Here is a 19,089-nt window from a genome sequence, read left to right on the forward strand (position 1 = left end):
TGAATAATTATGTGTCTCCATAGAAACCTACTCTTTGACAGTTGACGGGCTTGAATGTCTATATCCTCGCGAAAATCACCATCATCTTAAGTAATTGCCTCACTCAACAAGAGCATACTCGCAAAAATGCCCTGCCACTGCAAACTTTTAGATTTTCTGTGTTGGATTTACTACAGAAATGCCAGAGAAGTGGAAAGTAATATGTGACCTGATAAAGAATGCTTTCATTTACTCATGTAGTTGTCTGGCTGTTTTTCCTGCACAAGTCTGTGACTAGTAAGATCAAACTTTAACTGAAAGTCAAGGTCCACGCCTAGAAGTATAACCTCATTTTGACCTATAGAGAAGGATTTGACCTCTTTATTAGTTTTGTTAAATATGCAGGTTGACTGGAACTTTTCATGGTTTGCTTACAGTACTGGTACTGATGATAAAAACTCGAACAGAAAATGAGGTTTTTTACCTGTACCTTTTTTATTTCTGCAAATTGTTATCAATGGTTGGTATCAAAATAAAGCTTAGCTCTTACTGAATAATTGACATAATTTAAATTTATATTTAGTAAGCAAACTCACAAGAAGTGAGGCCCTGACAGGGGTATGTAAAAAGGGGACTGTACGAACGTTGACTGATGATAAATTCGACCACTTTGTCATTAAAAAAAATCTCAACAGTATTATATTGAAACTTTCCCAAAAATGATGCAACAGTCATTCCTCATCAAGTAATGAAAAGTGATCCAGTACATAAAATTTTGGATACTGATATTGAACCAATGTATGAGGCATTTATCGGGGCCGCCTGAAAATGCTAAAATTTCCAACAAACATTCTCTCTGGGATAAAAGATGGACATTTACCCGGTGTTTCGATGAATTATTTACCAAATATCCAATATAAACAAATCAAACAGAGTGATAACAAAAGAAGCTGTTTTCACGGAAAGTTTCTTTTCCGGTATTTAGATTGTCATATCGTTTAAATAGCCTCATCCAATCGTATTTGCGGTTACAATTTTATTTACAAATGGCGCAGAAATGTAAATTGCCAAAGAAATCCAACAGTTCCTAGCTTTATTGAAAAAGTAAGTCTAGTTTAGTCTGTCGCTCACATGCGTGTGTATAACGTCAAAATAATTCATACGACAGACATCGTTTCTTTGGTCAGTCCATTCGCTTTGCCGAGCCATTCAAAGTTACTCGCAATTGACCATGTTGACATGAACGGACAAGCACATTGTCTTTAGTGTTAGTTCTGGCTAAGTTTTTCCCGGACGACTTCCGACTTTTAGCTTTACAAATCAAAGGGCATAGCATTTTATGACGAAAAATCCCAACTGCCTGTGGTTGGATTCAAATTCTGGTCGCTCAGATCAGGGATCTGACGAGGGGGCGATTCTAGTGACTTCCTCGCTTAGTCTGCTAAAGCTTCGCCTTATTTGCACATCAAAGCGGTTTCGAACTCGCCGCCATTTTTAGAAAAACCAGTGTCATAAATTTTCACCCATGATCACATTCCCATTCACGCTGAAATCCACATAATTCACGCATAAATAGTCACTTTCATGCACCTTTTAAAAATCCATGGGTATCAATGGGGATAGAGAAGTCACTTCTCCCTCGGCTAAGAAGGGAGAAGTGGAGATATTTTAGGGAAACATGGAAAGATTTTAGCGCCATGACATGCAAGTTGAAAAAGGAACTGAATTTACTTAATACCAGGCCTCGACCTTAGCGGTGGACCATTTGACCGATGCAACCAAAATATCTGCAGGTCCACTCACTATCAAAAGTTGGGTAGACCGACGGTCAACCAATTTTCAGTCACGGTCTGCAAATAAAATAAAACCCTTAAAAGTGAAAAATAGGGGGGGGAAATCGGACTCATATCGGCGAATTCACAAAACAAAAGTTGAGTTTGCCTTAAGTACGGCATTCTACAGTTATAAGCATTGGCGAGTTAAAGTCAGGATAGCTACTCCACCAATTGGGCGAGTGGTTTTTACGTGGTAACTTTACCAAATTGAGAAATTACATCAGGCAAAATTACTTGGATTGACTAGAATTTACCCGCGAATCGTAAAAATATCAAAACGTCATGCTGGTAATTTTCCATTCCACAAGCACGTGCGCCCTATCTTAATATCTAATTTACATCGCGGTTACTTTTAACACAAAAAACGCGCGTAGTGCATTCATTTTTTAATATAATCACTTCAAATTTTCAACACCGCTTAAGAACTAATACAGTTTGAATTCTATAAGAATTTTAATAAGATATCGACAGGAATGTAGGCAAAATTCTTTAAAAACGATCAAATTTTCTAATAATGTTTTGTAAAATTTCAAACAGCGCAATCTTGATTATTTCTTTCTTTCTTAAAGTAAATAAACGGTACATACTATGGTAATAAAATTCAGACTTTTGACCAGAAAGTACATAAAACACAATTAAAATATCTTAAATAATGAAAAAGTGGCAGCAATTTAAATACATGGAGTAAAACGATTTTGGCAAACAGATTTCTGTTAGCGCGGCAGAATAGGTTACGTGACCTCGTGAACGTAAATAGAAATGTGGTTTTAAAATAAAGCAGTATGATGTCGTTGCGGTTTTTAATAAGTTTTAAATGATTCTTTGTACATGTATTTTTTGACACAACACTTTGTTAGATATTCTTCTCAAACAATAATGTAAATTCCTTGAGGACAAATAGGTCACAGAGGTAGGATATCCACTATCATCGTTCACGGTTTGACACATTTACATGTCAGTTTATTCGGGATATTGCACATTCGCTTTTAAAAAATTAAAGAAAAAACTGTTTTATTTATTACTTCTCAACAATTTTTTGAATCGAGAAAGGATGTGTCACATGGCGCGAAAACATGACGTAAACGGTAATGCCATGACAATCTCGGGCAACTATACCACTTTGATCTTCACTTCAGATGCCATAATAACCGACACACTTCTTTTAGCTCTTTGAGGGGGTGTTAATTGATGATGAAAACAAGACCAATTACTTAGTTTATCATCAGAATAATTACCGATAATTGTTAATGTTTTTTTTTTTTCACTTTCAACACGGGTCGGGTGGATGATGATTATTGTGTCCATATTTTGGGACACTTTTCAAAATAATTATTTTTCGGGATAACAGAACAGAACAGTAATTTATTGATAACAGATTACTACAGTCTTCCATTTTTAATTATTTAAGAAATAAGTCCTGTTTCTTTGAGTCATATGAAGTTATGACGTCTACAACATCACAATTTATGTGATAGAATTGGAGGTCCACTGAAGTCTGAGCAGGTCTACTAGATTTTAGCAGTTGGTGGACCTGCTGGCAACTGCTGAAAAAAGTTAAGGTCGAGGCCTGGCACTCCGAATGAGATGACAGAAAATGTGTTTAGAGGAAAATTTTGTTATTTAAAAGTGAAACATAAATAGAATTGAAACAATAGAGGGGACGTAAGAAGACACATTTTTATATTTTCCAGATGTCGTTTGTGCGAATTGGAGGCAGAAACCCACCAAGAAAGAAGAAGACATGTAAACCCAGACCTTGGGATGTAAGATATAGTCAATTTCCTTACACATGACTACAGTAATTTTACTGAGTAAATTTTGTGATAGAATAATTTCATAGGTGGTAGAATTTAATAGTTTCTTAGTTTTCTAAAAATATGTTTGAATTTTGTCATTCCTTTAGTTTAAGATGTAATTAGATTGAGAAGAAGTATGGTATGCAAATATGTGAGGAAGGTATGCAAATATTATCAAATAATTACAGGTGAACAGTTCAGAAAGCCTTGATTAAAGTAAATCTTATGACATCTTCAGAGGTTTTATTAATTATCGAATAAGAAGTTGGAAGCTGAAGAGCAGACAGGGACTGGGGGTCCTCCTATTTAAAACTTTATTTGCTATGTGAAAAGTAGCTGGGGTGTTCGACCACTAAAGCAGAGAGAAATCCCCATCCCCATGCAGGGTTTCCGCTGTCGGTCGCCAATGGCGCCAAATGCGACAAAATGTAAATTCTGGTGCTAAAAATCGTCAATTGGCGAATTTTATTGGCGCCTACAAGTTAATCGTCGATCTGCTCTTCTGATCTTTCTCAATGACGCAATAACGGATTATCCGATATTTAACACTACAAGAAGACAATACACAACGTGTCAATATCGATTTACACCTCGGGGCATAATTTAAAACTTCGTCGAGTCACTAGAGCATTCCTCCACCCAAGAACGATTATCTGTCAATCTGATTCACCAAATTTAGCCCCGCCTACTTACACAAAAGCAAATGAAACGAAATATTAGCTGCGTGCTTTGTCTAATGCACCACCTTTTTTATGATGCAAAAAACGCGAGATAAATTTACAGGTTATTTTAATGACAATCCGATTCGCCGAAGTATTAAAGGACCTCGGACATTTTCCTATTCAGATTGCCAATCCGATTAAGGAAAAAGTGACATAGGGATAGACTTCTGAAATTGCATAGTTACGATAGTTGAAGACCATTTCTTGATAAATGCGACTTCATTTTACAAGTTTATGAACAAAAAAGACGACTTTGTAGACATTTCTCATTCTCTTTCCTATTAAAATATGAACATAAATTATTTTTACATTTTAAACATCTTTCCCCCCAGTGACGCAACAAAATAATTCACATGCCTTTGTAAGTAATTAGTATATATGTATGCTGCAAAAAATGGCACTTGGTCACAGGTGGGAAAGTGTTTAAGATTGAAAAAAACTACGTACAGGGTGTCAGCAAATACATTTTACATAAATATTTGACACTTATTGCATGTGTTTCCTAAACCTTACATATATACAGCTTTATTCATTTTTGTAAATATTTCAAGCACAGAAAACACTAAACTAAATAAATAGCTGACATAGAAAGTCAAGCTAGAAAGCAGACAGATCGTCATAAGTATACCTTATGAATTTTTCAATCAGATCTGTTACCTCTTGACAGTCTAAGTCCGTCGACTGAGTGTCATCAGGATTGAGACAACTGCATCTGTCGTAAGTCAAGAACCAAGCAAGTGGCTTCGACATATTACATATGTGTCTTCAACGTAAACATGACAAAGAAATACAGACAAACTTCTATGGGAATAGTGCCATTTAGGTGCAAATGTTTTAACTTTTGTAGGGCACAGTTGAAGCGAACCTATAATGCATTTTAAGAGCAACATTTGCTTTTATTCGATCCAGCATCCTATACCCTAACAGAACTCTACCAGACACCATCTCATTAACTAACCCAGTTGCTTCCAGAACTTACACTGAGACCCATAGAACTAACACTGACTCGCCCAGAACTAACACTGACACCACCAGAATTAATATCAATTCGCTCACACTTCTGAAACTTATTTTGAAGCTAACCGAAATACTAGTAATGACCTCAAAGAACTAACACAGACACCTCAAGAATATCTATATAAATGTTGATACTAGCTAGTGAAGTTCTGTTCCACTGATATAAAATGCTAAAAGTAAGGCATCCCTGAACCCACAGTGGAATAGGCAGTCTCCTGCACCCCTCCGTTTCAACTGAAAAAGGCCAACTACGCCAATGTATGGCCAGCTACACCACTGCATGTATTCAATAATAATCCTCCACATAATGCCCGGTCAGTATTGTACATGTGTATAAATACAGTACTATGCCCCAACGATAACTTGATATTTACAAACATGACTATAAATAGATTATAATGGAACATAGGGAATTCAACATTTTCCTAACATGTTACAATCTAAATATTTCCAGGTTTTATACCAATTACGAATTAGCTCAGTGGTAAAGCATACAGTCCAAGTTCAACAGATCTTTCGCCGTGTGGGTTCGAAATTCGGCATCGACATTTAATTTTTCTTTTAATTTTTATTTCACTTTAAATTGCATAAAAATCAAGATTCCTTCATGAGCTCCATGACAACACAACAGAGAGGTATCTAAAGGCGATATGGCAGATCAGAATAGTTTATTACATAACAAAGATGATATTGATTAAATGCATGCACTTAGCCATGCAAATAATGAACATACTAGTGTGTTATATAAAGACATATATACAAATACAAGTATGCCCACGAGCAGAATGTCGAGCCTAACAGCACCTTTGACCTCTAAGTGTGACCTTGACCTTGGACCTAGGGACCTGCTTCTTACGCATGACACTCCGTCTTATAATGGTGAACATTCATGCCAAGTTACATCAAAATCCTACCATGCATGAAGGAGAAATGCTCCGGACAAACTTCAATTTGACCTTTGAGATAGGAACATGGGGTTTGTGCATGACACGCCTTCTCATTGAGTTAAATATTAATGCGGAATATAAACAAGATTGGTCCATTAATGTCAAAGTTATGGTCCGGACAAAATCGGACGGACGCACGCACGCACATACACCGAAAGTGGCGACTATATCGAGCTCACCGCAAGCGTGCTCGACAACAAACCATCAAAGAAAGAAACAAAAATACGGAAGCAAAAATGAAAACGAATAGGGAAAACAAAAAAAATATGAATAAAAGAACAACCCTTGTGAGGATTCGAACCCACGAAACAATCTGCTTACACCCAATTATTGTCTGCATTTTAGCCAACTGAGCTATGTTGCCATATACTTAGTGGATATTTGAAATGAAAGAAATACTAATATTTGCTTGTCAAGTAATGTGCAAGCATTATGAATGGTTATTTCATCAGTTATCATGATTTAGACTTGTCCTCGCGTTTCGGCGGGAATCACGTTATCATTGGGGATTAGTATAGCAATAGATGTATAGAAAACAAACAATAGGCTATGATCAATGCATGGTGTTATCATGGGCACTCGAGTGGAAATAACTGAGTTACAGATAGGGACCAAAAGTTGTGTTCCACTTTTATTTTTTCCGTTTCGTTTATTTTCAAAAATGTCAATAAAACTGATAATCTGCATGGTATAAGTTTATTTATTGTGTTAAAATATTTCACAGTAGACATATCTTAAATACCAATGCTTATTTTAACCAAAAATACACATTTCAAATTTTTCAAAAATATGACCCTTAGTTACAAACTGTTCGATTTTCAAGAAAACAAATATGAAATAAAACTATTTTTTGTGACAGTTTGATAGGAATATAACTTATTTATCAGTATTTGAAGCTGTTTTATAAAACTATCAGCTACTGAAGTCAAGAATAGCATTGAACTTAGGGCAAAATCCCTAGCATAATGTCCAAATGCCGGAAATAATGACACGTCAAAGCGTGATCAAAAGATACACATATTCTATGAGTAAATAGATAAATTTTGCACAAGCCTTGTTAAATAAATCTACGCGTTCGTAAATTTCAGTCGCGGCCATATAATTTCAATCGGAAAATTTTTGAGATACAAATGAACTAAAGCAGTTCTTTTATGTGCCCAATGTTAAGCATTGATACACCGGGATAAATTTTTAAAGCTCAACCCCAGAGCTTCAAAACATAGTTCTTATAATACCTGTAGGTGGTATTTTCGCTATACATTAGTATTTATGAAAGCAAATAGAAATTTAGTTATATATATTATGAAACTTAAGCATTTTAAAAAAGCTTTTCAAAAGTTATAAAATAATATAAAACAACACTGTTTTTGATAAATGACCTAAATTAATTTTGGCATTATCCTGTTATTTGGAACGGGTTCCATATAAATATTTTACCATATTTTACAGCAAAATGGACGTTGTTTCATTCCGAACCGGATAACCACTTTGGAACTACTTTTTTAGTAAAGAATAATTTAATATAATAATACTTCGATTTATTCCGTATAGCTTTTTAAATACTGTCAAATCATTCAATTCACTTCTATTGAATACCACATCTTGTCTCCAGAAATGGGTATGAATGAAAAACAAGTGCGTTCCAAATAACAGGAGTATATATATAGAGAGAGAGAGAGTTGTGATTCTAAATAGTGCCTCGCAAGGGGAAGGTATCCCCGGGAAAAGGGTTTTCTTTGGGGGATACATTTCTTCAGAAAATGGGGTTTGGCAATCTTTTGGGGGTTAAAAGTGTAGGAAAATGGAATTTTTTAGAGAGAAATGCCTAATTTTAGGATGCGTTCCAAATAACAGGAGTATATATACGCGACGAATTAGGTCAAGTAAGAACTGATTGTATTCATCCGCCATTGAAGAAATACTATCTGGGGCGGAGCCATCTGGGGCAAGTTTCATTCATAAAACAATACAACTTAGCAACTCACCTGGCAGAATGTAGGCTTCGATTTATTCCGTATTGTTATCCAATTTATGAATTTATAAAATATTTAAACTGCCAAAGTTAAGTTTCTGCTGTGGATGTGACACGTGCTTCAGTAAATTCGTCACGTATATATACTCCTGTTATTTGGAACGCATCCTAAAAAAGGCATTTCTTTTGAAAAAGTCCCATGTACAGACACTTTTAACCCCCAAAAGTATGCCATGCCCCATTTTCTGAAGAATTATATCCCCCAAAGAAAACCCTTTTCCGGGGATACATTCCCCTTGCATGCATTATTGAAATCAAATCTCTCTCGGTATATATATACTCCTGTTATTTGGAACGGTAAAAAAAACATGCATGCTTTGGAACGGTCAGAAAGAAAAAAAAACGTGCATGCGATGTCCTTATCAGAGTTCGATCCATCTGAACAATGAATGCTATTTTATAAATTATGCTGAATTCCAGCATGCTACATCCTAACTGAATGATGTTCCAAACTTCCAAGTGATAAGGATCATTAAGATAGCCATAAAATTATCTGGCATTAATAGCTTGCCGCTTGCCTAGTGGTCAGTCTGTGCTCGAATGTACCAGAGGTTTAAATCATTTAATGTGTAGTATTCATGTATAATGAGCGAAAGGAATAATCGAGAAGTTTTGAAAAGTGGATGGAGATTAAGATAACAATTAAGTTTACAATGTTTCAAGCAACAGATACGAGTACCTAGCCGGTAGGATAAGATCGTATGACACCGAAATATCCGACAGTAACACAGGTGCGTAGTAATACTTTGTAAACAAATCTGACCTAATTCGTCGCGTATATATACTCCTGTTATTTGGAACGCATACTAAATATTTCTTTTTTTCTTTAAAATATACAATTTTCAGACACTTTAACCCCCAAAAGATTGCCAAGCCCCATTTTCTGAAGAAATATATCCCCCAAAGAAAACCCTTTTCCCGGGGAAACCTTCCCCTTGCAAGGCATTTTTAGTATCTTGACTCGCTCGCTATATATATACTCCTGTTATTTGGAACGCCCTTGTTTTTCTTTTATATCTATTGTTTAGAGGCAAGAGGTGGAATTAATTAAAGTAACTGAATGATTTGACTCTATTAAAAAAGAATTACGGAATAAATCGAAGTATTATTACATAAAAGAATTGATCATCATTATGAATTAAAAAAGTAGTTCCAAAGTGGTTATCGGGTTCGGAATGTAAACATCATCCATTTTGCCATAAGGTACGTATTATGTTAAATATTTGTTTGGAACGCGTTCCAAATAACAGGATAATGCCTTAATTTTGAAATAAAAAGTTAAAAGAATAAAGAGATAAATATTCATGTTTTAAAAACATCTGTTTAGTGAAAATGACCCTTAAAGGGAGATAATTAAAAATGGCGAACTATATAAAGGGATAATTTTATAAATTGAGCATTTTCTTTTGTTTAGAAAATGTTCTTGAAAATGGTTGAGAAGGTTAAAAACTTTTTTTGATTCAGTGTGATATTAGGATAAATATTCATGTTTTAAAAACATCTATTTAGTGAAAATGACCCTTAAAGGGAGATAATTAAAAATGGCAAAGTATATAAAGGGATAATTTTATAGATTGAGCAATTACTTTTGTTTAGAAAATGTTCTTGAAAATGGTTGAGAAGATTAAAAACTTTTTTTGATTCAGTGTGATATTAGGATAAATATTCATGTTTTAAAAACATCTATTTAGAGAAAATGACCCTTAAAGGGAGATAATTAAAAATGGCAAAGTATATAAAGGGATAATTTTATAGATTGAGCAATTACTTTTGTTTAGAAAATGTTCTTGAAAATGGTTGAGAAGATTAAAAACTATTTTTGATTTAATGTGATAGTAGGATAGACTGTTTCAAGAGCAAATTGCATGGTTACTGTAAAGAACCAAATGAAAAAGAGATTGAAAAAGAAAATGGTATGTCGCCCATCACAGACTACATTGGCTCCGACTTGAGAGCCACTGGTGCAAACTTTTCCTGATTGGCGAATTTGTTGGCGCAAAATGAAATTGACCCAGAGGAAACCCTGCCCATGCCCTTAATGAAACCCCTGCATATTATTGAAACTTTCACTCATTTTCTACTAACAATTTCACAAACAATATAATATGATTTGTTTGCTATTCCAGGACACAGTAAATGATTTAGATGCCTACAAGGCTACACCTGAAGAAATTGTAAGTAAAATTCACCATGGTGTTGTTGTTTTAATAGATATTCCAGTGCATGTGTCAGTAATTTATAGGGAATCGATCAATCCCTCTACGGTAACATGCAGTATACCGGATGAGATATATACTATCAAATTAAAAGATATGTCCTTCCGTCACATTTTTGGAAGAATACGCTTTTTCCTTGTGCCTAATAAGCGTCCACATAACTTGTCCAAACCGCAGCGTCTTGCACATCAGTACAAATATGGGCAGTGATATTTTTATTCCAAATTCTACCTTTAAAATGATCGAATTAAAAACATGTGTCCTTCCATGATGTTATGAGACAGTTCTTTTCAAATGTTATGGGATGAATTGAAGTCGGATCGATTCCTGCTTGAGGCAGTGCCTTATTTCATATTATTAGCCTGTCACTATTTGAAAAATTGAAGAATACGTAGAGCGGTTGCTATCACCCATTCTCCAGTGTCTGCATCCACTTTCCAGGGTTTTTTATGCCCCCCTTCGAAGGAGGGGTATATTGTTTTGCAGATGTCGGTCGGTCGGTCGGAATGTAGACCAATCCGTTTCCGGATGATAACTCAAGAACGCTTGGGCTAGGATCATGAAAGTTGATAGGGAGGTTGGTCATCACCAGCAGATGACCCCTATAGATTTTGAGGTCTGTATGTCAAAGGTCAAGGTCACAGTGACCCTGAATAGTAAAACGGTTTCCGGATGATAACTCAAGAACACTTGGGCCTAGGATCATGAAAGTTGATAGGGAGGTTGGTAATGACCAGCAGATGACCCCTATTGATTTTGAGGTCAGTATGTTAAAGGTCAAGGTCACAGTGACCCTGAACAGTAAAATGGTTTCCGGATGATAACTCAAGAACGCTTAGGCCTAGGGTCACTAAAGTTGATAGGGCGGTTGGTCATGACCAGCAGATGACCCCTATTGATTTTGAGGTCAGTATGTCAAAGGTCAAGGTCACAGTGTCCAGGAACAGTAAAATGGTTTCCTGGCAATAACTGTAGAACGCTTGAGCCTAGTGTCAGGAAAATTGATAGTTAGGTTGGCCATGACCAGCAGATGACCCCTATTGATTTTGAGGTCATTAGGTCAAAGGTCAAGGTCACATTGGCCAGGAACAGTTAAAACGGTTTCTGATCTTCTTGTCCAAAACCATAGGGCCTAGGGCTTTGATATTTGGTATGTAGCAAAATCTGGTGGTCCTCTACCAAGATTGTTCAGATTATTTCCCTGGGGTCAAATATGGCCCCACCCAGGGGGTCACATGGTTTATATAGACTTATATAGGAAAACACTTTGATAAACCTCTTGTCCAAAACCACAGGGCCTAGGGCTTTGATGTTTTGTATATGACATCATCTAGTGGTCCTCTACTAAGATTGTTCAAATTTTTCCCCAGTTGTCAAATATGACCCCGCTCTGGGGGTCACATGGTTTACATAGACTTATATAGGGAAAAACTTTGAAAATCTTCTTGTCCAAACCACAAAGACTATGGCTTTGATATTTTGTAATGTAGCATCATCTAGTGGTTCTCTACCAAGGTTGTTCAAATTATCCCTCTAGGGTCAAATAGGCCCCGCCTCAGGGGTCACATGGTTCATATAGACTTATATAGGGAAAAACTTAAAATATTCATGTCCATAACTTACATCATTCAAATTTGGACCACATGTATAGTTTTGAGTGGCAAGATGAACCTTGACATGAGTTGACCTTGATCTTGACCTAGTGACCTACTTTCACATTTCTTTAGCTACAGCCTTCAAATTTGGACCACATGCATAGCTTTGTGTACTGAAACAAACTTTGACCTTGTTATTGACCTAGTGACCTACTTTAACATTTTTGAAGGTACAGACTTCAAATTTGGACCACATGCATAGTTTTTTGTTCCAAAATAAAATTTGACCTTGATTTTGACCTTGTGACCTACTTTCACATTTCTCAAGCTACAGCCTTCAAATTTGAACCACAAGCATAGTTTTGTGTACTGAAATTAACTTTGATCTTGAGATTGACCTAGTGACCTACTTTCACATTTCTGAAGGTACAGGCTTCTAATTTGGATCACTTGCATAGTTTTATGTTCCGAAATAAAATTTGACCTTGATTTTGACCTAGTGACCTACTTTCACATTTTTCAAGCTGCAGCCTTCAAATTTGAACCAAATGCATAAGTGAGCATATAATTTGTTCCTTGTGCAATTACTAATTGCATCAAGAGGGGCATTTCGTGTTCGACGAGCTCTTGTTTTAATGTTAAAGTTTGCGTACCACCCCAAATATTTTCTAAATCCATTGAGATATTGCTTTCATATTTTGCATACTTGTTTACCATCATGACCCCAGTCTGTAAAAAGGAGGAGGCAACTCTATCAAGCATTTTGACTGAATTATGGCCCCTTTTCGACTTAGAATATGCTTATTGTAATGTTAAAAGCTTTACTGATAGCTTATATTATACTATCAAGCACTGAGAAGAGTCGTGTGTGCTGTCAACTGACAACTCTTGTTTTGTAAAAATTATGCCCCTTTTTAACCTGGAATTTCAGCTTCAAGTTTTGCATGTAAGCATGTTTCTTTAAAACTACTAGGCCTAATGCTTTCAAGCTATACAAAATTTAATGTCTTCAGCATCATCAGATGACCTCAAAGGGCAAGTTATGTTTCAGGGTCATATCTGATCTAGTTAGCACTGTAACATAACATGCTTTAAGCAGTCTAAAAACTTTGCCAGAAATTTCTGCTTTTTAATCCCCCGCCACAAATGGTGGGGGGTTAGAGGAATGGTCTCCGTCCTTCCGTCTTCCGTAACATTTTGTGTCCGCTCTGTATCTCCTAAACCCCTTGAAGGATTTTCATGAAACTTGGGTCAAATGATCACCTCACCTTATCAAGGTTATGTGCAGAACCCATGAGTCAGCCATGTCGGCTCAAGGTCAGGGTCACAACTCAAGGTCATAGGTTTGAGCCTTCCATTTCGTGTCCACTCTGTATCTCCTAAACCCCTTGAAGGATAATCATGAAACTTTGATCAAATGATCACCTCATCAAGACGATGTGCAGAACCCATGAGTCAGCCATGATGGCTCAAGGTCAAGGTCACAACTCAAGGTCAAAGATTTGAGCCACTATCCGTGGATGACCCCCTCTACTTTGCAACTAGATGACCTTCTACTTAAATAATGAAACCTGTGTTAAAGGGTCAGTGGTTGCAAATGAAACCCATGCCCCTTAAAGGGATTTACTGAGCCTGCTTTATCAGTCTTTAAAAAGCAACAGCTAGGACTGATTTTAGTGCTCTTTGTGCATTGAAATTCTAGTTAAAAACTAAGAAAGCTTATACTTTTTATACGCTGGTTTTGGAAAAAACTGCCATAACATAATTACTATTCAAGGTATAAATCTTAAACATGACACACAGGTAGGTTGGGGGTAAGATGTGCTGAGCACATGAATTATGTCAGTAGTCAAAGGTCAAAGTCACAGATTGATACAAAGATTGGTCTGTCATTTTTCGTGTCCAGAGCATAACTTAATAGCCTTTCAAGGTATTAACTTCAAAGTTAGCATATAGGTAGGTGCAGGGTAGGTGGCAATGAGATGTTGTTGCAGAGTGCTTGAAATATTCAGAAGGTCAAAGGTCTAGGTTACTGATTGAGCTGTCCATCATATTATTTGTCTAGGGCATCACTTAATAACTATTCAAGGTATTGACTTTAAATATGCCATATAGGTACATTGTAGTTGACAATGAAATGATTTGCAGAGCTAATGAACTGGGTTGGCAGGTCAAAGTCAAGGTCAGGTCCACTTGACCCAAGTGGTAATCTCTCAAATGTTTGCTCAGTTGGTTCTGCTTGGCCCCCTTAAATGCCCATCAGAGCAATAAAATAGAAAAGCCTTTAAACAACTCCTCATGAACTATTTAATGAACTTTTACCAAACATAGTCGGTAGCATGCTTGTTTATTCAAAAGGTTCCATGTTGCCCCACTTAGGGCTGCTAGAGCAAAAAGGAAAAGAAAAACCTTCAGTCATGAATTACTTGATGGATCTTCACCGAATTAGGTCTGTTACATTTGCATAAGGTCCTCTTTCAGCTTAGTTCAGATAGATTTGCTTAAGCATTTTTAGGGGCAGGCAAAGTTATAAATAGAATTAACTTTTAAGAACTTCTATAGAACTGCTCCATTTTCTCTTTTATGACACAGTGTTTTATGATCAACAATCAAGATTAGGTGAAAAACTTAGGTCCATCATGGCCATATTGCTGTTTCAGGCATACAGGAAAGCTTCACATAGATCAAAACATGCTGTGTCTACACATCTTACAAGACCTGGATCTGCAAGGAAAGGTAGTCACACTTCGGATAATCATAATTGATACAACATAGACTGTATCAGTAATAAAAGTTGTCAGCTCTGTTCATATTTAATATGACTATGTTTAGCTCACCAGAGCACAGTGTGCTGTATTTGAGCTATTGTGATCAGTCATTGTCTTTCTGTTTGTCCATCTGATGTTAGTGAACATTTTCTTAAACAAGATCGCTGAAACCATTAGTTGGATAGTGGTACTTTGCCTGGGTGTTCTTGATGTAGTTCTCTTTCAAAATTGATCAAACAGTGCCATTTGGATGTACATAGGGGCTAGGATATGAGTTTTTCAGATTCATTAAAAAACATGGCAGCCAGGCAGCTTTGTCATTTTTTCTCTGTTTATGTTGTTGAACCTTTAAAAATCTTGTCAGAAACTGCTGGCTCAATTTTAAAACAATTTGGCATCCCATTACATAATAATATATTTTAGAGTAAATTATTTAGATCATAATATCACAAATTATTTATGGTAAAAGAGCAAGCCATTTCATAAAAGAATTCACAGACTTAAGGTCTTAAAATTTCTGTCATGACGCCTTTTGTGTATGAAAACAATACCAGTATGGTAATACAAATTATTTGTTTCAGGTAAAAGAGCCAGTCCATTCAAAAACAACTCACAGGCTCGTAAAATTGCCATCATGAAGGAAGTTCTCTATGACCAAAAACAGGTAAATAATATTTTGACAGAAATGTAAATTCTAATGGGTTCAATTGCTTTGTAGGAAATGAAGCATTTTATATTCTGCATTCAGCATTAAACAATGTGTTTGGTGCACGGAAGTGGCGAGAGAACATAGTGATTTGAAATTTTGCCACATGATGTCAGGTTCGTTACAACATGATGAATGTTGATCAGCACTTTCTGTTAATTGTCATATTTCTTGATGCATTTACTACAGAATATGTCTCTTTATTGCACAGTTTTAAGTTCTACAAGTTGTTTGTGCTGAAGAGTTAAATCTAAATCCACGGGAATACGAGAAACTTCTTGTCCATTTCTGAGGCTGGGGGTGGAATCAAATACTCTATCAAAACAATTAAATGGGATAATTTCTGTAACATCTCATGGCTCCATCTGAAAGATAAGTGAATTTTCTACAAAATTATACCCAAATACTGTTTATGAAATGATTTGAATCTGTTATTGGGAATATAATAGCCCCTGAGAATATGAGAAAACAGCATATATACTGTCATTCAGTTGCACCTTCATTACGATTGTGATATTTCTGTATTGCAGCTACAGGAAGTACTGGAAAAGTCAGACACTATGATGGCTGTTGTCAAAGACTTGTTTGGAGATGATCCAAGGGTAATTATTACTAATGTCTACGTCATAGTATCCTACCACCGAAAGTTTTTATAATAAATGACCAGATCGTAATGTCATATAAATGTCTGTGGTCTAAAAGAGTTGTCAAGCTTTCTTGATTAGTGTTATAAGAACAATGACATTTAAATTGAGTATTACTTAAAAGGAGACATTTAAGTTCATTTTGGTGAACAAATTGCTCATTGATTCACTTCACTTCTTTTGACTAGAAGGTCTTGATTCACTTTCACTTCTTTTGGCTAGAAGGTCTGAAGTTTTAGCTTGACTGTTTAAAGAATAAGAAGGGCAATTGCATTGATCCCAGCATCCACGTCTGCTTCTGGGTTTGTTAAAGTTTTGAAGTACCATGTCTTCTTCATTACTTAAGTTATTTAATTGAAATTTGCTATACTTGCTTGTAGTGACACCGTACATTAGTGTGGCAAGATATGTAACTCTACCTGCAATATTTCAGGAATGATGCCCCATTTTAACTTAGAAATTTTTGTTAAAAGCTTTTCAAAAGAGTACAATACCATTGCAGATACTATGTTAAAACTTTAAAACTTCACACTCATCTTTCAGCTCTTTCATTAATTTTAACAAAATCTACCCCCGTTTTGGACTTTTTGGAAAATCTAGCTTGAAGTTTTGTAAACAAATTGCTTTCTCCAAAGTCAATGCAGATATTGAATTGAAACATTATACAAGTTACTGAGAAGGATAAACCATAGTGAAAGGTTCATGTCCCATAACTCTGAATTTTATTTTTGCAAAGTTATGTCCCATTTTGGACTTGGAAAATGCAAGTTAAAGTTTCACACAGATATTGGGTGCAATTGAACAAAATCGTAGCATCAGGTCCAATAACTCTTGCATGAATTTAGACAACATACTTATTCTTAGATAGAAAATTCATTTCACTGACAAGCCTTTGAATAGTCAAGCTTGCTGTTGTGAGACAGCTTTGTGCTAGGAAATGTTTAGTTAACCCAAATCTACAAAATCTTGTGTCAGTTTTAAAGCACTGAAAAAAAAAAGTCAACATGTAAAGCTTTTTCTTTCATCATGTGTGATTACAGCATTTACTATTGAAATAGAAATCAGAAAGAAAGCAACTTTTCAGTTGTGTAAATTCTGTATGTTATATTCCAGAGGTTTGCAGGTATCCCATCTGTAACAACTGCACCAAACTCCCGGAAAGCAGACGTAGCTTCCTCTCTGATAAATCTACCTCCAGATATAAGAACTCGGACTGAAGATATCAGTGATTTAATGATGAATCAGTCTGCACTTAATGAACTTCAAGACTCAGGATCTGGTAAGTCAAAAAAAATAAAAAAAGGTTTGATTCCCAGTTGCTGCTGATATCCTGACTAGAGTTCAGTGCCGGTTGATTTCTTAAATTGGTACTGTTTCCAGCTATATCAGCCTAGGCAGGATGCTGAAGAGGTAAATATGACACCTGCCGTGGGCTGGACTGGAAATAGTTTGTTCCATCCATTCCAGGTGGGGACTTTCATTGACTACCCACATTGAACAAGAAACTTTACCCTTTTTAGCTCAACTATTCATAGAATAGTAGAGCTATTGGACTCGCCCATGCGTCGGCGTCCGCATCCGTGTCCCGGGTTAAGTTTTTGTATGTAAGCTGGTATCTCAGCAACCACTTGTGGGAATGGATTGAAACTTCACACACTTATTCACTGTGATAAACTGACTTACATTGCACAGGTTCCATAACTCTGTTTTGCTTTTTTACAAAATTATGCCCCTTTTTTGACTTAGAAATTTTTGGTTAAGGTTTTGTATGTAAGCTGGTATCTCAGTAACCACTTGTGGGAATGGATTGAAACTTCACACACTTACTTACTGTGATAAACTGACTTACATTGCACAGGTTCCATAACTCTATTTTGCTTTTTTACAAAATTATGCCCCTTTTTCGACTTAGAATTTTTTGGTTAAGGTTTTGTATGTAAGCTGGTATCTCAGTACTCACTAATGGGAATGGATTGAAACTTCACACACTTGTTCACTGTCATGATCTGACATGCCCAAAGCAGGTCCCATAACTTTATTTTGCTTTTTTACAAAATTATGCCCCTTTTTCAACATAGAAATTTTTGGTTAAGTTTTTGTATGTAAGCTGGTATCTCAGTATCCACTAATGGGAAAGGTTTGAAACTTCACACACTAGTTCACTGTCATGAGCTGATAAGCACTATGCAGGTTCCATAACCCTATTTTACTTTTTACTAAATTATGCCCCTTTTTCGACTTTCTTATTCATTCAAGCGACAAGGCTGTTAAATAGTCGAGCGTTGCTGTCCTCCGACAGCTCTTGTTTAGCTCACCTGTCACTTAGTGACAAGGTGAGCTTTAGTGATCACCCTTCGTCCGTCGTCAGTCCGTGCGTCTGTCCATCAACAATTTCTTGTCTGCACGATAGTGGTTTCATTTATGATTTTATTTTAACCAAACTTGCACACAACTTGTATCACCATAAGATCTTGGTTCCTTTCTTGAACTGGCCAGATCCCATTATGGGTTCCAGAGTTATGGCCCCTGAAAGAGCCAGAATTAGCTATTTTGACCTTGTCTGCACAATAGCAGCTTCATTTATGATTTGATTTTAATCAAACTTGCACACAACTTTTATCACCATAAGATCTCGGTTCCTTTCTTGAACTGGCCAGATTCCATTATGGGTTCCAGAGTTATGGCCCCTGAAAGGGCCAGAATTAGCTATTTTGACCTTGTCTGCACAATAGCAGCTTCATTTATGGTTTTATTTGATACAAACTTGATTTGAATTTAATCAAACTTGCACAAAACTTGTGTCACCATAAGATCTTGATTCTTTAGTTGAAC

At 36.1% G+C, this 19,089-nt stretch overlaps 1 protein-coding gene across 3 annotated transcripts in view; it reads left to right on the plus strand.

The window, feature by feature from the left end:
* The first annotated feature begins 976 nt into the window (after positions 1 to 976).
* LOC123525879 (spindle and centriole-associated protein 1-like) overlaps positions 977 to 19,089 on the plus strand; it is a 29,078-nt gene continuing 10,965 nt past the window's right edge. For 2 of the 3 annotated variants that reach the window (XM_053538020.1, XM_053538022.1), the window contains exons 1-7: positions 977 to 1,083; positions 3,506 to 3,577; positions 10,455 to 10,502; positions 14,800 to 14,875; positions 15,489 to 15,571; positions 16,144 to 16,215; positions 17,371 to 17,536. In XM_053538020.1, coding sequence (XP_053393995.1) covers positions 3,506 to 3,577; positions 10,455 to 10,502; positions 14,800 to 14,875; positions 15,489 to 15,571; positions 16,144 to 16,215; positions 17,371 to 17,536 — 517 coding nt within the window. In that variant the 5' untranslated portion in view covers positions 977 to 1,083. Of the gene's footprint in view, positions 1,084 to 3,505; positions 3,578 to 10,454; positions 10,503 to 14,731; positions 14,876 to 15,488; positions 15,572 to 16,143; positions 16,216 to 17,370; positions 17,537 to 19,089 lie in introns of those variants that run through there. The other variant, XM_053538021.1, reaches the window with a different exon arrangement.

Source organism: Mercenaria mercenaria, chromosome 3 (assembly GCF_021730395.1).
Source record: "Mercenaria mercenaria strain notata chromosome 3, MADL_Memer_1, whole genome shotgun sequence".
In the NCBI taxonomy this organism is placed as follows: Eukaryota; Metazoa; Mollusca; class Bivalvia; order Venerida; family Veneridae; genus Mercenaria; species Mercenaria mercenaria.